We start from the raw sequence: 25767 nt of genomic DNA on the forward strand, positions 1-25767 counted from the left end.
ATCTGAACCAGTTGCCAAGCATCCAAATTTGGATCACGTGACCAATGGGATGCTGCAATGGTCTTAAGTGTGAAAAACGGTCGTATCCGTGAGGTATCTTTGAACGGCCACTAAATGAACCCTTGCAAGTCGAGGACTGCCTGTATTGTAACTGAATTCATTAAACATCCTTTGTGGCTGCACTTAACATGGGACTGGCGCCCACAGCAAAAACCTCTTATCAGATAATAAAATGTTTTTTGGACTTTCATTCTAATTGCTCACTGGTTCTTTTGAAGAATTCAGTCCGGAGGGCATTCAGAAGGAAAACAAAGTTCAAACAGTTTGAATATTGTCGGTTCAAGAAGGGCACTTAAAAGTTGTGGTGGTGGAAAAGAGCCCTCCAAATTTAATTCGTAAATGATAAAGATCTGCCAAGCTTTGATAATTCAGCTTCACAAACGGGAAACCCATGACCTACAGGTATGCATTTTTCAATGTGGTTACCTGAAGACAAAGAGACCACTGATACAACCCCAAACTTAACAGGGAAGAATTACAATCTATGCTCTTGGCAATATTCACGTATTCACGCTCTCTTGAATATCATGACTGTGTTTTTCACACCTTTTTTTTTCCATTATACCCATTTTAAAAACATGGGAGTTCATCCTTTGTGGTGAACGAAATCACAATTATGACTGCGTTTGTGTCTGCTTTCTTACCTTCTTCATTTTTTTCTGAATAATATTTAGTTTATTCAAATAAAATAAAACACACCAAAATATTTAAAAAAAAAACAGAAAAGAGAAAAAACACAAGAGATTTTAAAAGTGTCTTAAGATTAACACATATACACACAACACCCTCACTGGTTGAATGTTGATTAATTTAATACAACAATGTTAATCTCCACCCCTTACAAAGCAGGTCAAAAGAATTTTAAACTACTCAACTACTAAACCCAAATTTAAGTATTATTTTAACGACCCATAGCAGTTTTCCTGATCAAGAATGTTAATTCAATTCAATTTTAAGCAATGTGTTTGTGTGTGCATAACTCCAACTTTGCGAAATTCTAAATATCTTTAGAAATTAATGATTGTTGCATTTCCCATCTTGTACTTTTCTGGAGGGTTGCATATGTGAGAATCACACACATCACTACTTGGCAATGCACACATGAACCTACAGTCACCATATTCAAGACTTGTTTGCTGGTCCTTTTTTTAAAAAAAAAACATTAGAATCCATGTTGGAACTTGCAGCGCTGTTTGTACAGGACAAGGAACCAATTTTCAGCTAGTAATTCATTTGTACAAGCCTGTTGGCTGTTGAGGCATGCAGGGGGAGGAAACATTGAGTGGGGGGATTTTCACGACCCACTCTTGGAGAAGTGGTGTGCCAAGCTACAAAAGGCGGATTCAAACATCACTCTTATGCTACTACTAACTAGAATATGCAAAACATTTGCTAGTCCAATACTTGAATACAGAACCCACATTACATATCTGATATTAACACAGCTGAGAAAGTCCAGAAATATTTCACAGGAAGAGTTCTCCACTCCTCTACTCGTTGCAGAATACCTTATGCCACCAGACTTGAAATTCTAGACCTAGAAAAACTAGAACTATGCCGCCTTCAGTCCGATCTAAGTATAGTATATAAGAACATACATTGCAATGTCCTACCTGTCAATGAATACTTCAGCTTCAACCATAGCAACACAAGAGCACACAATAGATACAAACTTAAGGTTAACCACACCAAACTTGATTGCAGGAAATACAACTTCAGCAACAGAGTGGTTAATGTCTGGCATACTCTACCTGACTCTGTGGTTTCTTCCCCAAACCCCAAAAACTTTAACCTTAGACTGTCTACTATTGACTTCACCCCTTTCCTAAGAGGTCTGTAAGGGGCGTGCATAAGCGCACCAATTTGCCTACCGTCCCTGTCCTATTGTTTCTTTTTATTTTTCTTATATGTATCCATGTATTCATAACTATGTTTTTACTTATACCTATTATCTTGTAAGCAATTGACAAACAAAATAAATAAATAAAGATTCACATTGATTCCGAATTACCATACAGATTCCAAAGTCAGATTAAGATTTGGAATCAAGATTCTGATTCCAAGCTAAGATTCCATACCCCCAAAGAAAAATAAATACATAAACGCACTGCATGAATTCCCAGGGATTGGCGAAAGCCCTTCTAACTAAGGCAGCCTCTGGCGCATCCGAGCGGGAGGCGGAGAGCGCAAGGGCCGCTTTTCCAAGCAGAGGTTCCCGCAACCGGGCAAGGAAACCCGCCAGGAGAGCCGAGGCAAAAGCCCAGGAGCGAGGCCGGGCCCCGGACCAGAAGAGCCGGACAGCGGCTTTTCCACTCCGCCGGATCCCTCCAAAGCCACGTCGGAGCGAGAGTCCGGGCAAGGCCGAGCAAGCTCAAGGGGGCGAACCCAGGCGGCTGGCATCAAGAGGAGCCGAGCGCGGCGGGCGGACCCGACCCAGCGCTCTTCCAACCCCGCGCGCAGAGCAGGCGCCTGTTTTCTTCCGAGAAGCGCCCCATCCACCGGCCGTGGATCCCGGGCAGCGGCTCCCGGACAAGCCTTGGGCCGAAGCCGGAGGGGACCCCCACCCCGCGCGTCACTGGCCGGCGCCTCCTCCTCCTCCTCCTCCTCCCAATCCACCCGGGAGGGACCGCTTGGGAAAGGCCTCCCCGCGAGAAAGCGGCCGGCGTTTCCCGCCACCCCCGCCCTTCCTCCCGCCGCGGCTCCTCCGCCCCTTCCCGGCGAGCGTAAAGTTCAGCCTCAACTTTTCTGAGGGGACCTTCCCGCCCTTCGAAGCCCCTTCGCGAACCCCCCCTCCCCGCGCCAGCCCGGAGCCGCTCGGCGCCTCTCCCCGGCCTCTCCCTCAGCCTCCCCCGGCCGGCCCGACGAGCCAAGACCCCTCCGCTTCCCTTCCGTCCCCGCCTCAGAGGGCCCCTCAGCCCCGCCGGCCTCGCTCTTCCTCCTCCTCCTCCTCCTGCGGGCCTCACCTGGGACGCGGCGGGGCTCCCAGGTCCTGAGGCCGGGAGTGGCTCCTCGGGCCCCGCGTGGGTCAGCCGGCGGGAGCGGCCGGGGGGCTGCGGCGGTGGGCGCGAGCGGAGCGGGAGCCTTGCTGGGAGTCTCCTCCCCCTGGAAGCGGCCGGGATGGAGGGCGGGGGGTCGCCGTCTCTTCGGGGGCTGGCTGGGCCCGGCCGAGGGGTAGCAGGTAGAGGGAGGCGGTGGGCGTGAGGACGGGCTTCGGGTGCTGCCTGCCCGCTTCTACTGGCCTGGGGATCGCTCCGGATGCCTGGAGCCCGGCCCCATCATCCGCAGCCGAGTCGGCCTTGCCTCAGGAATGTGGCCGGGACTTTGCGGAGCTTTGAGGCGCCTGTGTTTGCTCAACGGTTTAAGGAGCCTTCGACCGGCACAGCTTTCCTTCTTTGTTTAGTTTGGCTGGATTTTATGAATCGGCCCAGTTGACTGAATACAGGTAGTCCTTGACTTACAACAGTCCACTTAGTGACCAAAGTTACAAGGGCACTGAAAAAAGGGACTTATGCCCGTTTTGCTGACTTTGGGCTGTTGCAGCATCGCCCTGGCCATGTGATTTACATTCGGATGCTTGATAGCGGACTCTTACTTATGACAGTTGAAGTGTCCCAGGGGGTATGTAATCCCCTTTTGCAACCTGACAAGGGAAAAGCCATTTCCACTTAACGGCCGTATTATTCATTGAACAACTGCTGCGGTTCACTTAGCAAACGTAACAAGAAATGTTGTAAAATGGGGCAAAACTTAACAAATTTCTCACTTAGCAGCATAAGTTCCGGGCTCAGTTGTGGTCGTAACTTGAGGACTATAGGTAGTCAGGGACATAGAAAAAGGTCCTGTCGGATATTCGGATTAAACATGACCCGCAGCCCACGATCCACAACTGTTAAGAGCGGTTTATAAACTGAATCAATCAATAGCGCATAAAGGTTGCAAGCCGGCTACTTCTGATTTCTCCTTGGATGGATGGATGGATGGATGAATGGATAGATAGATAGATAGACAGACAGACAGACAGACAGACAGACAGATAGAATTCTTTATCGGCCAAGTGTGATTGGACACACAAGGAATTTGTCTTGGTGCAAATGCTCTCAGTGCACATAAAAGAAAAGATACATTTGTCAAGAGTCAAGAATCATAAGGAACAACACTTAATAATAGTCGCAGGAAACAATAAATAATCAAATCATACTAGGAAACAATCCATATAAATCGTAAGGATACAAGCAACAAAGTTATAGTCATAGAGTCACAAGTGGGAGGGGATGGGTGATAAGGAGTGATGAGAAAGTTGACAGTAATAGTAGTGCAGACTTTGTAAACGGTTTATAGTATTGTAGGAATTATTTGTTTAGCAGAGTGATGGTGTTGGGGGAAGAACTCTCATTGTGGGTCTAGTTGTTCTGGTCTGCAGGGCTCTGTCTGTAGCGTTGTTTTGAGGGAAGGAGTTGAAGCACTTTATGTCCAGGATGTGAATTATTTTTTATATTTATCTATTATGGTAAAGATAGTGCGACCATTTGAAACTATAATGGCACTGACTATTTTTCACACTTACAACCGTTGGCAGCACCTCCGTGGTCACATGATCAAAAGGGTCACATGATTCTCTTTTGCGATCTTCTGACAAGCAAAGTCAAAAGGAAGCCAAATTCGCTTAACAACTGGTACATATTTACAGAGATTCATTTAACAATTGTGGCAAGACAAGTGGTAAAAAGGGGCAAGACTAATTTGAAAACTGTCGCTTAGCAATAGAACTTTTTGGCCCAGTTGTGCTTGCAAGTAATGAATCCATTTTTGGAATGGAATAGAATAGAATAGAATGGAATAGAATAGAATAGAATAGAATAGAATAGAATAACAGGAAACAATGGAATGGAATAGAATAGAATAGAATAGAATAGAATAGAATAGAATAGAATAAATAGAATAACAGGAAACAATGGAATGGAATGGAATAGAATTGAACGAACAAAACAGAATGCAGAATATGAATGGAATGGAATGGAATAGAATAACAGGAACGAATGGAATGGAATGGAATAGAATGAAATGGAAGGAACAAAACAGAATGCAGAATATGAATGGAATGGAATGGAATAGAATAGAATAGAATAACAGGAAACAATGGAATGGAATAGAATAGAATATAGAATAGAATAGAATAGAATAGAATAGAATAGAATAGAATAGAATAGAATAGAATAGAATAGAATAGAATAGAATAGAATAACAGGAAACAATGGAATGGAATAGAATGGAATGGAACAGAACAAAACAGAATGCAGAATATGAATGGAATGGAATGGAATAGAATAGAATAGAATAGAATAGGATAACAGGAAACAATGGAATGGAATAGAATATAATAAAATAGAATAGAATAGAATAAAAGGAAACAATGGAATGGAATAGAATGGCATGGAACAGAACAAAACAATGCAGAATATGAATGGAATGGAATGGAATGGAATAGAATAGAGTTGGAAGGGACTTTGGAGGTCTTCTAGTCCAGCCCCCTGCTGAAGCAGGAGACACTACACCATTTTAGACAAGAAGTTCAGACTCTTAAAAGTTTAGACTCTTCTGGAGGCAACTTCTGTTCCACTAGTCAGTTTTCCTCACTGTTAGGAAGTTTTCCTTAATTCCAGGTTATGGCCATTGCACTTGTATACTTGTAAATGTATGCTTGATTAAAGCAGAATAAAGAATCACAATTTAATCATGATTTTTTTTTTTCATGAGTGTAACAACATGATTTTGTGGGCCAAGACGTAGATTAGGCTCAAACGGGCTTAGACAATTTGTTTCTCATTGTGATGTGGGAATCTAGCTGTTGCCTTTAGGTTAAATAATAATCTGCTTTCTTTGTCTGTGCAAGCATAATGTCTTCTGTGAATAAAAATAACAATTATAGTTTTTGACCTGGATTTAAATTTTGGCTGCCAAGAAAACTCAGCCATTGTCTATGTGCACACAACGTACTTCAAATGATCTGCTAAAATGAGTTATGCAAACACAGCCAGACACTTAGTGAAGAAATGTTACCTACATTTGCATGCGCAGTTGCCCATCGCCATCTGACCTGGTAGGATGGATAAATATCCTTAGGGAGAGGCAGTCCTGCAGATAACCTGGCCCTGTGCCTTATAGGGCTTTAAAGGTGACCAATAGCAACTTGAATTGCACCTGGAAAGAAACTAGAAGTCAACGCAGCTTGCATAACAAAGGAGTTACATGGTTAAACCTAGGGGTTATTCATCCCTGCAAACATGGCCCCATTCTGGACCAGTCGTAGCTTCTGCGTTTTCTTCCAGGGCAGCCCCACATAGGCTGCATTGCAGTACTCTAAACAGGTTTGGGATGCAAATTAGCGTGTGCAGGAGTTCAAAACTGTCCTTGAATGAATGTATGAATGAATTGGCCAAGTGTGATAGTCAGGGTACAAATAAGCAATCAAATCATTCTAGGAAACTCAATATAAATCATAAGGATGCAAGCGACACAGTTACAGTCATACAGTCACAAGGGGGAAGAGATGGGTGATAGGAACGATGAGAAGATTGATAGTAATAGTAATGCAGACTTAGTAAATAGTTGGACAGTGTTGAGGGAATTATTTGTTTAGCAGAGTGATGGTGTTTGTGAAAAAAACTGTCCTTGTGTCTATTTGAAAGTCCCAACATTCTTAGTTCCAATTGCAGCATCCTAAACACAGTTTTTGACTCATTGGCGTTTCCTTTTCTTGATTCTTTGTAAGTCCGGAAATGAACTGAACCTTATTGAGATACAGGAAGTACTCAAAAAGGAGATGATTACTGTAAAACAGACATTATTATAAAACAGACATGGAAGGGTCAGGATGCATCTGAAGACTTTCTAACCAAGGTGTTTGATCCAAGCCTCGCCAGATCAGGATTGACTCCGAATCCTCTTTGATCCCAGATCCTGATCAATAAATGCCCTTCTTTGGGGTGAGTGTTGACTTGTGCAATCAGGAATCCAAGTATTGGGCATGGATTTGTAACGTGCAAAAAGCTGAGAATAGCAACCAGGTCTCAGGGTGACCAATGGGAAATGCAATGGGAAATGCAACAATTAGTTTAATGTTTCCCCATGTGCAAAGAGAAATGTTTTTTTTCAATCTAGGCAACTAAGATGGGAGACATCAACTCCCATTAGCAGCTCTCCTCAGCTACATGGCTGAATTCTTTCTTTAGACTTGGCTGAAGGTTGCCTATGGACATTAATTCTATTTTTTAAGAGGTTTTTTAAAAAAATAAGTTTTGAAGAAGATAAGAACAATACAAATATTAGAAAAGAAGCAGTGAAAATAAGAACAATTAGTGAAAAAGAAAAAAAAGAAATGAGAAAAGGAAGGAAAGAAAGGGGGGACAGAAGGAGGGAGGACGGAAGGAGGGAGGAAGGAAAGAAGGAAGAAAGGAAGAAAAGGAGGGAGGAAGGAAAGAAGGAAAGGGGAAGGTTATAAAGAAGCTAATTCTAATCTTTTTAGCAGAGTTAATAATGCATTTATAATTTACCATCTTCTTCTGCATGGAAGATGCCATATACAGCAGTTGATTGCCTAATATTGGTGCTATCAATATAAATGACCTCTAAAGTTTCAAAGGTTAAAACTTGAGATGCTGTATGTTGTTCTGGTCCTTTGAAATTAACATATCTCGTTGGCCTCAAAGACAAATTTGTTGTATGTTGCTCTGGTCTTCTCTGGACTTGGAATGGTTATCTTCAGGTTTGCAGTTCTGTATCCTTGCAATGTCCTGACTTCAAGTGAGGGGTAACTAACAGGTTTTATACTCCTTGATTCTTTGGGACAGTATTGGATTAAAGTATTCTGTTAATCTTGGTTCAGTTAAGGAGGACTTAAACTTGCCTCAGTCATAGGTTGGGGACAAAATGGAGACTTTAGGAAAAATATATATTGCCAGAGTATTTCTAGCAGGACTACCAGATTCTGGAACCGCTTTGTTCCCTATGACATCCGTCTGGTAAACTTGCAAGATTCGTTTTTCTTGTCATGTATATGTATACATCCGAACTAGACTATGATGTTTCTCTGTGTCATATAATATATGTGGATATATGCATAATTTTGTATTTATTTATTTTGTCAAGTTTATGTAGTATATATTGGAGGTGGTGATCCTTTGAGAGCTTAGGCAATGAAATTTCATTTTAATGTATGCCAATTAGCATGCATTCAAAGTGACAATAATTATCCTATTCTACTCTACTCTACTCTACTCTACTCTACTCTACTCTACTCTACTCTACTCTACTCTACTCTACTCCACTCCACTCCACTCCACTCCACTCCATTCCACTCCACCCAACTCCATTCCATTTGTACTAGAATTAGCTGCAAGAGGCAAAGGCCACTTGTTCGTCAACGATCAACATTGTGTATTGGTATCAATTCACTGCATATACTTCTAATTAGTAGATTGCAGACAATGATACATTGCTTTACACATATTCATCTCCCAGGCTAGAAACACTGAGTTGTGTAGCAGTGAGTTGTGAGCATGCATGAGTTAAAAAAAAGCTGTGGTGGTTTACTAAGCCTCAAAATGTTCCTAAACTGATTGGTATTTTCATTACTGTTAGCAAGAAATGTCACACAGATACAACTAACATTGGTCCCTTCATCTAAATTTTTCCTTATTCTTAGAAAGCTTGATGTGAACGCTTGATTGAGCAAATCATCATAAGAAGTGGAGACCACTATCTCTAGATAAAGTCCAGTTGCTTCTTGAAAAAAGCACCATGACCTGTGGGACTGAGAATTTCCAGAAATGTTCTATAGATTGTCCTATCTGTGTGGTTAAAAACTGACACCTTATCTTAATCAGACGTATGATTAAGATAATGTGTCATTTCTTAAGAACACAAGATAGGACAATCTTAAGAAAATGACAACCAAAAAACCTAGTAGATAAACGTCACTGCAAAACAAAACGAAAGGGAACGTAAAGAAGATGCATTGCAGGATAAGAAAAATTAGAATAAAGCCAGATACATTAACTTGAGAGGTTATTAAAAACAGGATTCTATATGGGCCTCCAGTGACAGCTCTGCAACAGAGCCAGAAAAACTTTTGAGGCTCCAAGAAGCAAAACATCTTAAAGGCAAAACAAAGAAAGCCCAGTTGCCTTTCGAAAAAGCATCTTTCGGACAACCATGACTGAGATGACTGGGAATCTCCACAGACACCCTGAGACCCTCACTGCCTCCTGCCCTGGGAAAGATGGGAGTTGTAGTCCAACACATCTGGAAAACATCGGATCCAGGAAGGTTCTATGTTCAGTTTTTTCTGCAGTTTGAAATTAAATCTCTCTCTTTAAGACCCTTTATGGGTTAAAAAAAACACCAAGTGAAATTTCATGGAGTGATTCATCATACAAAGGATGTTGTGGTTACACTTTTTATAGAAGAGTAACTTTTATGGAATGAAAACATGCTGCAGTGATAGCCATTTCCATAGAAACGATTGAGTCTTTTCTAGATTTGAGGAGTAGTGCTTATAGGTATAATCTTTAAAACCTTAAAAAATTATCAAAAATTATCAAAAAAACACAACGCCACCACACCCATTAACACAGAACCTCACAAAATGCACAGCGCTTATGCAGTTATGGTGTTAGAATAGAATTCTTTATTGGCCAAGTGTGATTGGACACACAAGGAATTTGTCTTGGTGCAAATACTCTCAGTAAACATAAAAGAAAAGATACATTCATCAATCAAGAAGTTAAGTTTGTTAAGTGTTAAAAGGGAAAGCAAGTATAAGAATTAATACACATCATCCATATTTCTAATATTCATAAAATTGAGTCAGACACCTGACCAATTGGTTTTACAACTGTCATGACCTACAACCATTATGAGCCACAGCAAGAGCACTTATAGATTGCTTTCCAGTGCTTTCCAGCCCTCTCTAAGCAGTTTACAGAGTCAGCCGCTTGCCCACAACAATCTGGGTCCTCGTTTTACCACCTCACAAGGATGGAAGGCTGAGTCAACCTTGAGCCTGGTGAGATTTGAACTGCCAAATTGCAGAAGTCAGCAGAAGTAGCCTGCAGTACTGCACGAACCACTCCGCCACCATGGCAGTCACCATCACTGTCATATGTCAAGAATTAACAGGTAGATGCTTTGTCACCTTGCATGCTTTTAGGCAAGTTAAAATTAGTTTCTTAGGAATAAGGAAACCGTCCACATGAGGAACGGTAATCCCAAAATATTTGAAAGGCACCAAGCTTAAACTGGCCATTTTCTGGATTGGTTTAGGAGTTCCAGTTGAGAAGGAGGATGCCAGTATTTGAACTTGCATGGTTTTCAAATGAAAGAAGAAGAGGAAAAGGCTTCAAATTTAGAACAAAAATATTTTGTGGTACCATAAAAACAGGAAACCAGAAACCAGAAACTTCTCCTTTGGTGTGTTGATGTGTGAAGTTTGGGGGAAATCCAAACGTGTCTTTCTTCATCTTAATGTAAAATGAAGTTTGAAATATCGATTTAAAATCCTGCAAGGTGACCAACTGACCTTCCATAGCTGTGAACTCCCCTAACAGGAAGTATTGGTTACCCCAACTGACCCCCAATTTTCTTCTCCGTGAAGTATGTGGATGTTATGACTCAACCGGGTTCCCAAAGAGCAAACACAGACAAAGGCAGCAGCCCCCACCTTTTAAAGTTTAATAATGAATTTTGTTCCTTTACAGATAAAAGGCTGCTTTCCACTAATTAGCTCCGACAAGAAAGAGCCTTGCCAAGTTGTTTGTCAAGGCTGCCCAAAACCCAGAGATAAGAACTAATTTACAAAATTCTCCAAACACGAACTAAGATGTCCATCAGTTGAGTTTCAGAGCTTCTTTGCTGTCTGCAAAGAATGCTTGTCCAAAGCTGACTTTTATCCTCTTGAGGGAGGGGCCATTACCTTGCAGCCTTACTCCTGAGTCACCTGTGCTGCTGTAATTGTTCTTTCCTCCGAGTAATCCTTCGTGCACATACACTTGGCACAGGCTCCTCGGGAACCTCCTCATCACTGCTGCCAGCCCCCACAATCTCTCAAGGCAGCAGTCCACTCCCTGATGGTCCTGGCCCCTCATCAGAGTCATCGCTCTCCTCAATTACTTGCACCTGCTGCCAGCTAACCACAACAGTGGACTACAAACCCCATCACTGTCTTCCAGTAGGGGCCTGGGTGGTAGGTAGTCCTTGACTTAGGGCTGTAATTGAGCCCAACATTTCTGTTGCTTTGCAAGACAGTCGCAAAAGGGGACCCTGTGTTTCCTGGACATTGAAACCATCATAAATATGAACCAGTTGCTAAACGTCCCCATTTTGGTCACATGATTGTGGGGATGCTGTCATGTCTCCCCTGGTTCTTCTCATGCCCAGTTCCTGCAACTGTTCATCATATGTTCCGGTCTCCAGTCCCCTAATCATCCTGTGATGACCCAAAGGGGCGTGGCACAAAAACAACAAAGTCACAAAAGAAGGTAAAGTCCCTTTCATTCTCCAACTTGGCCTCCAATGTATCATCAACTGAAGAAAAAACTCTCCCAAGAACAGTTTTTAAAGGGAAGAAATTCTGTCCGAACCCAAAGTACATATAGATTATAAATAAAAACCAACACAACCCACACTGCAGCAATTAACGACACAGGGCAGGATAAGGAATTGCAGACTTCAAAAATTAATGAAACATACACACTCGGGAGGACGCCAGAACCCAGATAAGACGTGACAAACAAAGATAATTTGTTTCCAGCAAGGTGCTGTGTGCAAACGCCCTTTTAAATCCTGTTTTCCCAGCTGCAGCTAATGAAGGGAATCAGGGCCCTTTTCTCCCCCAAAACCCACTTTGCTCCATTCTCTGTTCCTCCCTGTGTGCTCTAGGATGAAGAGTGGGTGGGCCTGGGTCTTCCTCTGAATGCCCAGCTGGACTGCCCTTCCCCAGTTTCTTCCTCAGCCACTGGAGCCACACTCTCTGTCAGCTGCTTCCCCAACAGGGGCATGACATATCCTAGTAGCTCTTCTCTGCACTTTTTCTAGAGTCTCAACATCTCAACTGGATGCAGTACTCTAGATGTGGTCTTACTAAGTCTTTATAAAGTGGTATTAGTACCTCCCTTGATCTTTATTGCATTCCTCTGTTAATCCCAATTTAGGATTGCATTAGCTTTTTTGGCTGCTGCTGCACACTGCTGGCTCCTATTTAGAGTCATGCCCCTGGTAGAGGCTGACTCTAAGCAGTCAGAGGAGGACCCAGGCCCATTCCCTATCCATCCTAGGGCACGTAGGGAGGTGAGGATCAGGGTAAAACCTGGTCTACTCGGAAGGAGAGGATTAGGGTAAAATGTAGTTTACTCAGGAGGAGAGAAAGATCCAGTTGCTGCCTGAAAAAGCTCCTTTGGGATTAACTGTAGGGTTTATTTCCTTAAACTTGGATGTCTAGTATGGAGCTTTGATGGCATGGTTGTGGATGCCATCTTGACTTTTTTGCCCTGCCCTGCAGATGCACTTGAGCTAAGTGCTCTTTCCCTAGTGATTCACCCGCTGAATTTCCATCTCAAGCTGCAGGGCCAGCACGTTGCGTGAAGGCACCACTTGTGATTTGCTCCTCTGAGTTTAAAAAGAAGTTGAATGTAGGCAGCTCACCTACAAAGGTCTCTTCTAACAAGCAAAGGTGCTCAGATCATTTGATGTCACCGGCTTCTGCAAGTGAACAGAAATTTAACTTTGTCCCTCTGGCACATCTTGGCAGAGTGGGTGACTGGCAGCTTCATTTTTTTCAAAGCTGGCATCCTTTGGAAAGGGGGCTTCTCTGCCCATCCCATCCACTAGGACTGTCTCCCCCCAGAGATGCACATTTGTACCCACTCATCTGGGGAACAGGAATAGTCTTAACAACAGACATGCCTGGGGTTAAAGTATGAGTGTATTATTTTGCCTTTGATAAAGGACTTAAAACAGGGGTGTCCAAGCACCATGCTGGTTGGGAATTCTGAGAGTTGAAGTTCACAAGTGTTAAAGTAACCAAGGCTGGACACCCCCGAGCTAAAATGTGGCTTTTTTATGGCTTTGTGTGGGATGCTCAGAACAGCATACAGAGCAGTGGTGGAATTCAATTTCTTTTACTACCAGTTCTGTGGGCATGGCTTGGTGGGCATGGCAAGGGAAGGATACTGCAAAATCTCCCTTCCCTCCCCACCCCACTAGCCTGCTTTCCAGCTCCATTCTTCTGTGCAGGGCAACCAAAGGAGACCCAGCCGATCAGCTGGAACTCAATGGGAGGCAGAGAAGAGATGGGGTTGGCGGGCCAGTCAGAGGCGGCATTGGCCGGTTCTCCGAACTACTCAAAATTTCCACTACTGGTTCTCCAGAACTGGTCAGAACCTGCTGAATCCCACCTCTGGTGCAGAAAGCCAATCTATCATCTTTTTAACAATTTCTAATTTCTACAGATTTTAATCCTCTTTGCCTCCTTTTAAATTCTAAATCTTCTGAATGTTTAATTTTTATTGGCTGTTTCTCTATTTTAACATTTTACTGTCCATTTTATTGAGCTTCTTCCGAAGGGAGTTGAGTGCTTCAAAAATGTGAAAAATGAATAATTTTATGGGGTGAATGGAGGTCTGTTTGGGTGGGTTCTACAGGATGCCAACCTATTTAAGATCTTTTAAGTCTGGGTTGTTGGTGCAGTTTTAGGTTTTATCTGTTTTTTATGGGATTTGGTGGCGTATGCATGGCAAACTATGGCTTATTTCTTGGGTTTCACGTTGAAAGTCTAAAATGCAAATAAAGAAGGCTGAAGTTTTGATGGCAATGGTTGCAGATGCCATCTTGACTTCCCCTATAGATGCACTTTATTTTTATTTATTTATTTATTTATTTTTGTCAGTTGCTTACAAGATAATAGGTATAAGTAAAAACATAGTTGTGAATACAGGGATACATATAAGAAAAATAAAAAAGAAAAGAAACAATAGGACAGGGACGGTAGGCAGGTTGGTGCGCTTATGCACGCCCCCTACAGATCTCTTAGGAAAGGGGTGAGGTCAACAGTAGACAGTCTAAGGTTAAAGTTTTGGGGGTTTGGGGAAGAAACCACAGAGTCAGGTAGAGTATTCCAGACATTGATCACTCTGTTGCTGAAATCATATTTCCTGCAATCAAGTTTGGTGCGATTAACCTTGAGTTTGTATCTATTGTGTGCTCTTGTGTTGTTAGGGTTGAAGCTGAAGTATTCATTGACAGGTAAGTCATTGCAGTGTATGATTTTATATACCATATAATGTATGATTTTATATACTTTCCCTCCTGGTTCTCCTATTGAATTTACACATCGAATCACAGGGACAATGTGTTAAGTAAACATGTTTTGTACACAACCCAGAGTCTATTGGAGCAGCTGTAATAAATTCAGATCTGTTGGCTGGTTGCAGGAATTGGGTATGTTTGGTTTAATGAAGAGAAGGACTACTGGGTGACATGATAGGAGTATTCCATTGTTTGAGGGGTTGCCACAAAGAAGAGGGGGTCAACCTAGTCCAAAGCATCTGAATGTAGGACAAGAAACAATGGATGGAAACCAATCAAAGAAAGAATCAATGTAGAATTAAGGAGAAAATGCCCGTCAGTGAGAACAATTATTCAGTGGAATGGTTTGCCTCCAGAAATTGTGGATGCTCCAACACTAAAGCTTTTAAAGAAGAGATCGGGCAGCCATTTCTCTGGAATGGTATAGGATTCAAGCAGGCCTCCAAGGTCCTTTCTAACTCTGTTATTCTGTTAATCAATCCGTCGATGCACTATCAACTTTCAGAACCAGAAATATGCCCCAAACCTAAACGAATCTTGATTCTTTTTTCACAGACGTTTGAGCATGCTACACGATGCAGCCATGGATCCCCAAATATTCCTTTGGTTCTTTGCTTGCTGGGTTTTTGTGAATTCTACATCAGGTAAAGACCTTATTGGGCTAAGGAGAAAAAGTTGGGGTGCTGAGCTTGTCGATCAGAAAAGTCGGCAGTTCAGCAGTTGGAATCCCTAGTGCCGCGTAACGGAGTGAGCTCCCGTTCCTTGTCCCAGCAGCTTCTGCCAACCGAGCAGTTTGAAAGCGCATAAAAAATGCAAGTAGAAAAATAGGGACCCCTTTGATGGAAAGGGAACAGCATTCCGTGAGCCTTTGGTATTTAGTCATGCCAGCCACATGGCCATGGAGACGTCTTCGGACAGCGCTGGCTCTTCGGCTTTGAAACGGAGATGAGCACTGGCGCCCCCTAGAGCCGGAAATGACTAGCACGTACGTTGGAGGGGAACTTTACTAATCTCACCTGGAGATCGCCATCATTTCTGTTGCTGCCCAGATCTTCAAACTATCTGTTCATAGGTTGTGATGGAGACTCCTTCTTTCTCTCTTACTTCTTCTTTCCCATGCTCTGTGTTGTCCCTGGTGTTTAGCACTCAACAAGGAAACAGAGATTGTACCCCGACATCGCATTCAGAAAGGGGGAGCAGAATATATAGAGGCAGTTATGGAGATCTATGAAGGGATCATAAACTCAGGATGCACTTCCAACGAGACGAGGAAGTAGGTTCTTATTACTTGCCTTCTTATGTTTTCCCATTTATATGCTCTCCCAATTTGCATTGCTAAGTGAGACATTTGTCAAGAGGGTTTTGCCCCATTTTATAACTTTCCTTGCCATATTTGTTAAGCGAATCACTGCAGATAGTAACTTAATAACCTGGTTGTTAAGTGAATCTGGCTTCCCCATTGACTTTGCTTGTCGGAGGATCACAAAAGGGGATCACACGACCCGGGGACACTGCGATCGTCATAAATGCGAGTCAATTGTCAAGCATCCAAATGTAAATCACGTGACCACGAGGATATTGCAATGGTCATACGTATGAAAAATGGTCATAAGTTACTTTTCCAGTCCCATTGTAACTTTGAACGGTCACTAAATGATCTGTTGTAAGTCTTCTTCTACTTATATTGCAGAAGACAGAATTTTATGTCTACCCCTATATTTAATCTCACCTTAAGCTCAGTGCAGCACTTCCTACCATGCATTCTAAATATACCAGGTTTCCAGTTCCTGGGTTTTAGGCAGCCTTTCAAAATCCAAATGCATAAAAAAAAATCTGACTGCATGACTGTATAATTTCTGAATATTTATTAGAGGAAAGGGATTTTTATGAATATTTTGTGATGGAATTTAGATGTTCTAGAAAACATTTTTAATGGAAACCATAGAATAAACTTAACCTATACAGAGAAAACAATGATTTAGTCCAGTGCTTTTTGACCTTGGTGACTTTAAGAAGTATGGACTTTAACTTCCAGAATTTGCCAGCCAGCAGGAATTCTGGGAGTTGAAGTTTACCCATCTTCAATTTTCCAAGTTTGAGAAACACTGCTGTAGAGCAGAGGTCTCCAAACTTAGTAACTCTAAGACTTGTGGACTTCAACTCCCAGAATTCTCCAGCCAGCTATGCTCTGGAGGAATTCTGGGAGTTGAAGTCCACAAGTCTTAAAGTTACTAAGCTTGGAGACCTCTGCTGTAGAATAATGAAGTAAAATAGATCCTTACGTTCTCCCATTGATCACCAGTTGGATGGTCCTGGTCTCTGTTGCTGTACCAACAGTACAAATAATTTAATCTGAAAATTTATTGCTGAATTACTCCAGAACTTATTTATTCCTCTCATAAAGCCTATGGTTTTTTTTCTTTCTTCCTTCCTCTTATAGTATCTTGGGGAAATTGGAGGAGACCATATTGAAAGCCCATTTACTGAAATCCCATCTCATTATTAATTACCCTAATATTCAAACATCAATATACAGAATAAACCGCACCGAATTCAAAGGGTTAACTATCCACAGTGCAGATCTCTTAGTAAGTATTTTTCCTACCCCACACTATCAGTCCGATTCTGTGTTTCTCTCAACTTGGCCAACTTGAAGATATATGGACTTCAACTCCCAGAATTCTCCAGGCAGCATACGGCCCTAGGGAATTCTAAGAGTTGAAGTCTACCCAGCTTAAAAGTTGTCTGTCAGCTTTGGAAGCCGTTTTAGCACCAGAAGCTTCCACGCTGCCACATTCCTATGCCTGGAAAATTGGAAGGGGGGATTTTGTAGAGAGTTTATAGTTAGCCATAATAGCATTCTTCCTTGCAGTCAAGGTCATGTCATTCCTGCACCTGGTTGAGGAGTGGTTCAGGGATGTCTCAAGTTGGGACAGATGGTGATTGGGCCATGTGATGGACTGAGGGGTGCAGGGGATGGGTCTTTGGCTTTCAATTATTAAGGGAAGACTCAGAACTCTCTGATTTGGGTTTTCCCAGATATGCCAGTATGTGTCATGCCCTTGGTAGACGGACTCTGAGGGAGAGGAGGAATGGCTGACAGAGAGTGGAGGTGTGGCTCCACTGGAGGAGGCTGGGGAAGGGCAGAGGCCGGCTGGGCAGTCAGAGGAGGACCCAGGCCCATCCCCTCTCCATCCTAGGGCATGCAAGGAAGAACGGAGAAGGAAACAACTTGGCTTATGAGCGAGGAAGCGGCCATGATCCCCCTCATTGATTGCAACTGGGAAGAATAATACATAAGAGAGACGGTTAAAACACAGCATTGCCAGAAGCAAAGCGTGTTTTATTTTGGTCTGAAGTTATCTTGGTTGGCGTCCTTCCCACAGACTGTGCCTTGTTATCTCCTTGAAGTTAGTAATTACTTATCCTGGTCCGTTGTGCAATTTCCTTCATTGTAGTTTGTTTTGGTTTTTTATTTCACCTCTATCTGCTCATTAAGTATTTAGTATTTATTTGATTTGTCAATCACTTACAAGGTACAGGTATAAGAATAAACATAGCTTTGAATACATGGGATAGATACTTATAAGAAAAATAAAAAGAAAGAATAGGACAGGGACAGTAGGCACGATTGGTGCACTTATGCACGCCCCCTACAGGCCTCTTAGGAAGAGGGTGAGGTCAATAGTAGACAGTCTAAGGTTAAAGTTTTTGGGGTTTGGGGAAGAAACCACAGAGTCAGGGAAAGTATTCCAAACATTAACCACTCTGTTGCTGAAGTTGTATTTTCTGCAGTCAAGTTTGGTGTGGTTAACCTTGAGTTTGTATCTATTGTGTGCTCTTGTATTGTTATGATTGAAGCTGAAGTATTTATTGACAGGTAGGACATTGCAATGTATGATTTTATATACTGTACTTAGATTGGAGTGGAGGTGGCGTAGTTCTAGGTTTTCTAGGTCTAGAATTTCAAGTCTGGTAGCATAAGGTATTCTGCAACGAGTAGAGGAGTGGAGAACTCTTCATGTGAAATATTTCTGGACTTTCTCATCTGTGTTAATATCAGATACGTAATGTGGGTTCCAGACTGATGATCTGTATTCAAGTATTGGTCTAGCCAATGTTTTGTATGCTCTAGTTAGTAGTGTGATATTACCAGAGAAAAAGCTACGTAGGATTAGATTAACAACTCTTAATGCCAACTCTTTTTGGCTATGTAGTTACAGTGGGTTCTAGCACTTAGATCATTAGAGATGAGTACTCCAAGGTCCTTGACAGAGTTTGGATCCTCAACATGGTCTTGACTATTTAGCCTGTATTTTATTTTCTGGTGTTTTTTTTTTTGCCAATATGTAAGACAAAGCATTTATTTGTTGAAATTTGAAGTTGCCATTTGATTGATACATAGTCAAGGTCTTTTTGGAGGGTAGCAGGGTTGTCTGTAGTGTTGAATAGCTTTACATCATCAGTGAAGAGAACGCAGTTGCTCTTAATATGATCACAGAGGTCATTTATGTAGAGTATGAAGAGAGTTGGTCCAAAAACACTGTCTTAGGGGACATCACTGTTGACAGGTACAGAATTTGATAGGATGTTCCCAATTTTGACCATTTGTTGTCTGTTTGACAGGAATGCTTCTATCCAGTTATGCAGGTGTCCAGAGATACCATAAGATTTTAGTTTAAGGAATAGTTTGTCGTGTACCACTGAATCAAAGGCTTTACAGAAGTCTATGTAGATTGCGTCTATTGCTTTGCCCTGATCAAGTTGTGTAGTCCATATGTTTTGCAGTGTAAGAGTTGCAGATTACAGGATAATTTTTTTCTGAAACCAAATTGTTTATTTGAGAATAGGTTGTTTGTCTCTAAGTGGAGGATAATGGATTAGTTAATAATTGATTCCATGACTTTACAGGTGACGCAGCATAAGGAGATTGGTCTGTAATTTTCAACTAGGCTGGGGTCTCCCTTTTTGAAGATGGGGATGACCATGGCTTGTGACCATAGTTTTGGCAAGGAGCTGGTCCTGGAAGATTTTTCAAAGATTATGCTTAGAGGTTCGGTTATGGCAGTGGGTAGGTTTTTTAAGAAGTAGGCACATATTCCGTCCGGTCCAATAGATAGGGATGGTTTTAGATTGCACAGTGCTTTTTCAACAATGTCTTTTGTAAAATTGATATGTATTAGATCATTGTAGTTGTCTGTGGTTTGACTAGGAAGTATTGGGCTTGATCCATTGGTGTCGTCATTGCAGTCTTTGCCATTAGGTCCTTTCAGGGGTGGGATAGACCTTGAATCTTTTAGTTAGTTGTTTACAAAATTGTAGAAAGCACGGGTGGAATTTATGCATAGAAGGTTTTCCTCTTGTTTAATGTGATAATTGGTGCATTCAGTTTTTATCTGGTGGCATAAAGTTTTGTATTGGCTTTTGAAGTTGGGGACGTGACCAGATTTGTTTTTTTGCCAAAGTGATCTCTTTTTGGATTGAAGCTTCCTTATTGTTATGGGTAATCTGTTATTGGTACATATAGTTTGATGGCTCTTTTGATTTCTAGTAAGAATATGTTGTAATGGTCTTCAACAGTATTGCATCCAGTGAATAGAAATTGCCAAGGGAAGAGAGATCGTTTATTGTAAGATCATAGCTGCCTTTTTTGGAGTTATAATTGGGGATTTTGTCATTGTGATGATTTTTGTGTGGACGTATGTTGAGACAAAAGTTAATCATGTTGTGGTCACTGTTAGAAAAAGGTTCTTTAATTTGTATTCCATAAATTGAATTCAAACTATTGCAGAAGATGAGATCGAGGCAGTTGTTAAGCCTAGTATTGCTGGTTACTTGTTGTTCTAGTCTCAGATTTGTTACAGCATTGTAGAAGGTTGCATGTATGGGTTCAGTTGTACATTTGTTAAGGGTCCAGTTAATATGAGGTAGGTTGAAGTCACCAAGAAAGATAAAAGCATGTGGGCAGGATGCTGCCCATGTTAGTAGTGTATTTGGCATGTTTGCATGTTCGATGTCATAATCAGGGGCTCTGTAACATAGTAAGAACTGAAATGTGATATTTAAGGTCAGTTCACAGATAATGGTCTCAGGAAGAGCAAGCTCTTGGGTAACTTGGATGTTTTTTAGATATAAGGACTTTTTATAGAAGATAGCAACACCACCTCCTCTACGGATTTCACAATCAGATCGGTAAACATGATAGTCTCTTACTGAGGTAATGGAGTCAGGGAGAGGTACATTGAGCCATATTTCACAAACAAATATGATGTTGAATTTAGCTGTATTTAGTAAGAGGAGAAATTCAGGTATTTTATTTACAAGGCTTCTTGCATTGAGTAGTTTGCATTTAAGGCCAGTTGTAGTTTGAATTGAGGTAGTTGGGGGCATGCGTGCCTAGTGTTGGGTGATGGTGGATTGGTTGAAGCAGGGTTGGATGCTGAGTTGTGGGTTGTGTGACTTTCTTTGGATACAGTCTGCACAGTAATCAATGTACAGGTCCATCTCTTAATTGTCTAGATCAGGGGTTCCCAACCTGTGGTGCTCACACCCCCTGGGGGTTCGAGATGATATTCCAGGGGGTGCGAGAAAAGTCCAGGTAAATAATAGGATATTGGTTATATGTTGGCATTTTTATTTATTATTCAATGGATTAACTTTGTTTTCATTTTAGAGTTAAGTATCGTTATTTAGTGGCCGTCACATACATAGCTGAAAAGATTCAATCCTACCATATATTTAACGCGTTCAGTAGTTCCTAAAGTCTAAATTTCAGGGGGTGCGAGGTTCGAGTGAAATTTCTTTAGGGGTGCGGGGCGAAAGAAAGGTTGGGAACCACTGGTCTAGATGATTTTTGAGTTCTGTGCGTAGTATACAGGAACTGGCACATTGCTGTAAGGTTAGGTCAGGACGAGATTGGAGTTTTTTATGGTTGCTGTTGTTTTTGGCAAGTGAATTTATAGTATAAATGAATTTACGTTTGCTTAATTCATTTTTGCAAATGACTCTGCAGAAGCGTGGGGCTACAGAGCCGTCTCTGTTTTTGAGCTCTTGGCCAATGAGGGAAATGTCAAGTGTTTCATCAGGGAAGATGGTTGATGCTTGATAGTCACTGATGATGTTGCGAACAATTGTGATATCATCATTATTATTGATGTCCTCTAGACCAGTGGTCCCCAACCTTTTTTGTGCCGTGGCCCGGTACTGGCATCACAAAATCATCCGTGGCCCGGTACCGGCATCAGCACGCATGGCAAGGCGAGCTGAGCGACCGGCCAGCCAGCCGACCCCCGCTTCTCCCCGCCACCTTCAACTCCTCCTTTGTACCTGTGTCGATGGGCTTCGCGACGGCTTCGGGACGGTCACTCGGCTCGCCTTGCCATGCATGCTGAAAGAATCCTTGCGCCTTAGTTTTGTTCGAAGCCGCCCCCCCCCTCTATGAAACTAAGGCGCGAGGATTCTTTCAGCACCCAAACGCCGCTTTCTACCTGGAAAAGCTCACCGGAAGCACTTTTTCATCAAAACAAGATGGCGTCGCCCAGCAAATCGGCGGCCCGGTAAAAATTGTTCCACGGACCGGTACCAGTCCCCGGACCGGTGGTTGGGGACCCCTGCTCTAGACCAAATAAGATGGTGCTAGGATGCTTTCATTCGCACTCGACAGCTTCTCTGACGAGGATTAGACAGTATTACTTGGTCTGTTGTTTGGATGCTTGTGTGTTTTTAGGGGGCGGGAAATTTTTGGTGGGTGGGTGGGGTGTTTGGGGATTGTCATGTGTGTGTGTGTGTGTGTGTGTGTGTGCATGTGTGTTGGGTCTGGTCTCTCGGTGTTATGTGAATTTCGTTGTATGGGTAAACTGTGTATATACGTACAATGACAATAAAGAATTTAATTCAATTCCTAGGATGATCCACAGCCACCCCAATCCCCTTCCAGTCATGAGAGAATTCCAAATACAGAGTTTTAAATCTTGTGAATTGTGGGTGCAGAGGGGAAAGTCTAATATACTGGAGGTGGCATCATTGTTGATAATAATGTGTGTAAATGTCTGTTTCACGCTGCACGGCAGGAGCATAATCCCTCAAGACCGAGTCGACATTCCATGTATTTTCCAAAAGCACTCATGGAGAAAGCCCAAAGGACCCCTGCAAAGGAGATGAGGCTTATATGCATATACCTGAAAGATTCTTGCCTCTTTCAGGTAGGCCATTGCTGCAACTTTCAGGAGGTGACAGGTGGGAATTTGCTCTAGAATATCATCATCCATGATTTGAAGTTTCCTGGTGTTTGGAGACAAAATATACCTAAACCGCAGCTTCCTAATCCCATTTTGACCTTAGAGTAAAAGCTGATGAATATATACAAAATGAGTATATACAAAGGCTCCCTCTTTCATAATGCATGAACACCAGTGGTGGGATTCAATTCTTTTTTTACTACCGGTTCTGTGGGCATGGCTTGGTGCTCGTGGCAGGGGAAAGTTACTGCAAAATCCCCCTTCCCTCTCCACCCCACTAACCTACTTTCCAGCTCCGTTCTCCTGTGCAGGGCAACCAAAGAAGACCCAGCCAATCAGCTGGGGCTCAATGGGAGGCAGAGAAGAGATGGGGTTGGCAGGGCCAGTCAGAGGTGGGATTTGCTGGTTCTCCGAACTACTCAAAATTTCCACTACTGGTTCTCCAGAACTGGTCAGAACCTGCTGAATCCCACCTCTGATGAACAACATTGTTGTAGAGGAGTGTGGAGACAGCCTTGAAGAAGGGATTCAACAGCTACTTAAAGCAATAGCACTTAGACTTACATACTGCTTCCCAGTGCTTTACAGCCCACTCTAAGTGGTTTAGAGAGTCAGGCTCTTGCCCCCTCAACAATCTAGGTCCTCATTTTACCCACCTCGGAAGGATGGAAGGCTGAATCAACCTTCAGCCTGGTGGGATTCAAACTGCCAAATTGCAGTCAGCTGGCAGTCAGCAGAAGTAGCCTGCAGTACTGCATTCTAACCACTGCACCACCATGGCTCTTATGTTGGTTTATGACCATAATAAAGATTTAATTGATGATTCAGTTGACGTCTTTTATAAGATACATGCTTAATTTTGGAAAGGAGGAATGGGTGAGGAAGAAACTCAAGGCTGTCCTGTCTTGATTTTCTTGAGTATAAGAAATGGGTAGAGAACTGCCAAGCACCAGGGTTATCAGGAGATCCAGGCAGTGGAAATGTGTATAAGGATTTATTGCAAGCTTAAGCTCTCTACAAGAATCTGAACTACTAACAGTCAAGGGAAATTAGCGGGAGTTACAAATAGAAAGGAACTCAGATCTGAACTTAGTTCTCTTGTGGGCACACAGGTACTCATGATTGATGATGTGTTTCACCCCTCCCTCAGGATCAGCCTGGTCCTCTCCTACTGAATCCCTGTCAGCCGTTCAAGATTTTGCTATTGTAACTCATAATCCATAGAAGACAAGAGAAAGACAATTCAGATGTGGTTCTGCCTGCTGAGAAGTTTTAGAATTCATTTGGCCCTGTGGTCAAAACAAGTTCTCTATTCTTAATCTATCAGACTAGGATAAGAGATTTCAGGCCCTCACTCAGACAGAAACTTTCTGATTGAGTTTATACAATATTCTAAACCAGGGGTCTCCAACCTTGGCAACTTTAAGATGTGTGGATGCTGGCTGAGGAATTCTGAGAGTTGAAGTCCACACGTCTTAAAGTTGCCAAGGTTGGAGACTCTTGTTCTAAACCATACATATTGTCAGCCTTCAAGATTTTCTCCTTTTGCTTTGCATCTTTCGGCTGTCATAAGTAACGGGGGGGAGGAGGGGGGGGATAAGTATGGGAAGTGAGCTGGAGGTGGTATAAACTAGCATTGTATAAAATGAGGAGCGGGGAGAGCGCATTCTTGCTTAGGTTTATATTTCTTGCTTAGCTTTCTCTTCTATGCGCAGCTGCAAACCTTTATCAAGCTATGCCAAGGTCAACGGACAGAAGCCTCATCACCACCTGAAGATGTCCACATGATGATATTCACAACTTTTAATTGGAAGAACCATTTGAACTATTGGGGGTGGGAACATGGCCATCACTTTGTAGATGTGATTTACGCGCCTATTTCCTCAGATTCAGAATTCTTTTGTTGCTACCACTTGACTTCCAGTAAAAGATATCTTTTCTCTAATTAAAAGAGTCTAAGTATTTCTTTCTTGGATTTTGAATGAAGCACCAGCTGACACATACATCAACCCAACCCAATTGTCCTGTTTACATAGCATGCTGGGCTCTAACAAACCATGGCTTAAGGAGATGGCCTGGTTCACTCACATACTAAGTCAAAGCTCAGAACCTAGAATACACTCAACCCTAAATTACACCATTCCATTTTTATTTAACTTAGGGCATTTTCCCCCTTGTCTTTCAGGATAAACAAAACAGGTCCTTGCTCACTGATGACATCGTAGGGGCCAGTCTTGGGAATGTGAGTGTTGCCAACCTCTCTAAACCTGTGGTAATCAAGTTTTTCCATAATCATTCATTGGTGAGTAGTGATGCTGCCATGGGCTTCATCCCTTAAATAGGTCTTAGCGCTCTGGTAGAATGAAAGTCAACTGTCGCCCAAAAGAAAGCAGATCAGTGGTGGGATTCAGATTTTTTTTTACTACTGGTCATGTGGGTGTGGCTTGGTGGGTGTGGCATGGATTGGTGGATGTGGCCTGGTGGGCATGGCAGGGGAAGGATACTGCAAAATCTCGCTTCCCTCCCCACCCAACTAACCTGGTTTCCAGCTCCGTTCTCCTGTGCAGGGCAACCAAAGGAGACCCAGCCGATCAGCTGGGACTTGATGGGAGGCAGAGAAGAGATGGGGTTGGCGGGGCCAGTCAGAGGCGGCATTGGCCCATTCTCCAACCTAATCAAATTTTCCGCTACAGGTTCTCTAGAACTGTCAGAACCTGCTGAATGCCACCTCTGGAGCAGATGTTAAGTCATGTTCAAGGAAAACCTCACTGCATCAGACTTAAACTTCAGATATTTCTAATGGCCACAAGATCAGGATTTATGTTGTTGTTGAATCAATCTACTCTTTGCATGTCTGATACAGAACTAACGAACTCAAGCAAATCAGAACTCTGGGACTTGGCTCCTTCTCAAAGGTCCTCTTTAATGAGTACATCATATCGGAAAACCAAGCCTACATCTTTCCCATGGTTACAGTATGATTAAACTAGGAAATAACCCCATCCCCAAGTGTCACAGGTCACATTGGCCTTCCCCAACTGTTGCCAATAGAGGTAGCAACAGACTTATATACTGCTTTCCAGCCCTCTCTAAGCAGTTTACAGAGTCAGCC

The 25767-nt window shown here is 42.5% G+C and overlaps 2 protein-coding genes across 7 annotated transcripts in view; one reads left to right on the forward strand and one right to left on the reverse strand.

The window, feature by feature from the left end:
- Positions 1-3171, reverse strand: part of CCDC102A (coiled-coil domain containing 102A) — a 52577-nt gene extending 49406 nt beyond the window's left edge. For 4 of the 6 annotated variants that reach the window (XM_087940431.1, XM_087940429.1, XM_087940425.1 and 1 more), the window contains exon 1: positions 3024-3171. The gene's annotated coding sequence lies outside the window, so the exon portion shown is untranslated. Of the gene's footprint in view, positions 1-2168; positions 2632-3023 lie in introns of those variants that run through there. The other 2 variants (XM_087940426.1, XM_087940428.1) reach the window with 1 other exon arrangement.
- A 3735-nt stretch (positions 3172-6906) lies between these two features.
- Positions 6907-25767, forward strand: part of ADGRG5 (adhesion G protein-coupled receptor G5) — a 31751-nt gene continuing 12890 nt past the window's right edge. The window contains exons 1-6 of the mRNA XM_026714477.2: positions 6907-7043; positions 14974-15062; positions 15562-15691; positions 16859-17006; positions 22488-22619; positions 24841-24957. Coding sequence (XP_026570262.2) covers positions 14984-15062; positions 15562-15691; positions 16859-17006; positions 22488-22619; positions 24841-24957 — 606 coding nt within the window. The 5' untranslated portion in view covers positions 6907-7043; positions 14974-14983. The remainder of the gene's footprint in view (positions 7044-14973; positions 15063-15561; positions 15692-16858; positions 17007-22487; positions 22620-24840; positions 24958-25767) is intronic.

Source organism: Pseudonaja textilis, chromosome 11 (assembly GCF_049901715.1).
Source record: "Pseudonaja textilis isolate UNSWEBS1 chromosome 11, rPseTex1.2, whole genome shotgun sequence".
Lineage (NCBI taxonomy): Eukaryota > Metazoa > Chordata > Lepidosauria > Squamata > Elapidae > Pseudonaja > Pseudonaja textilis.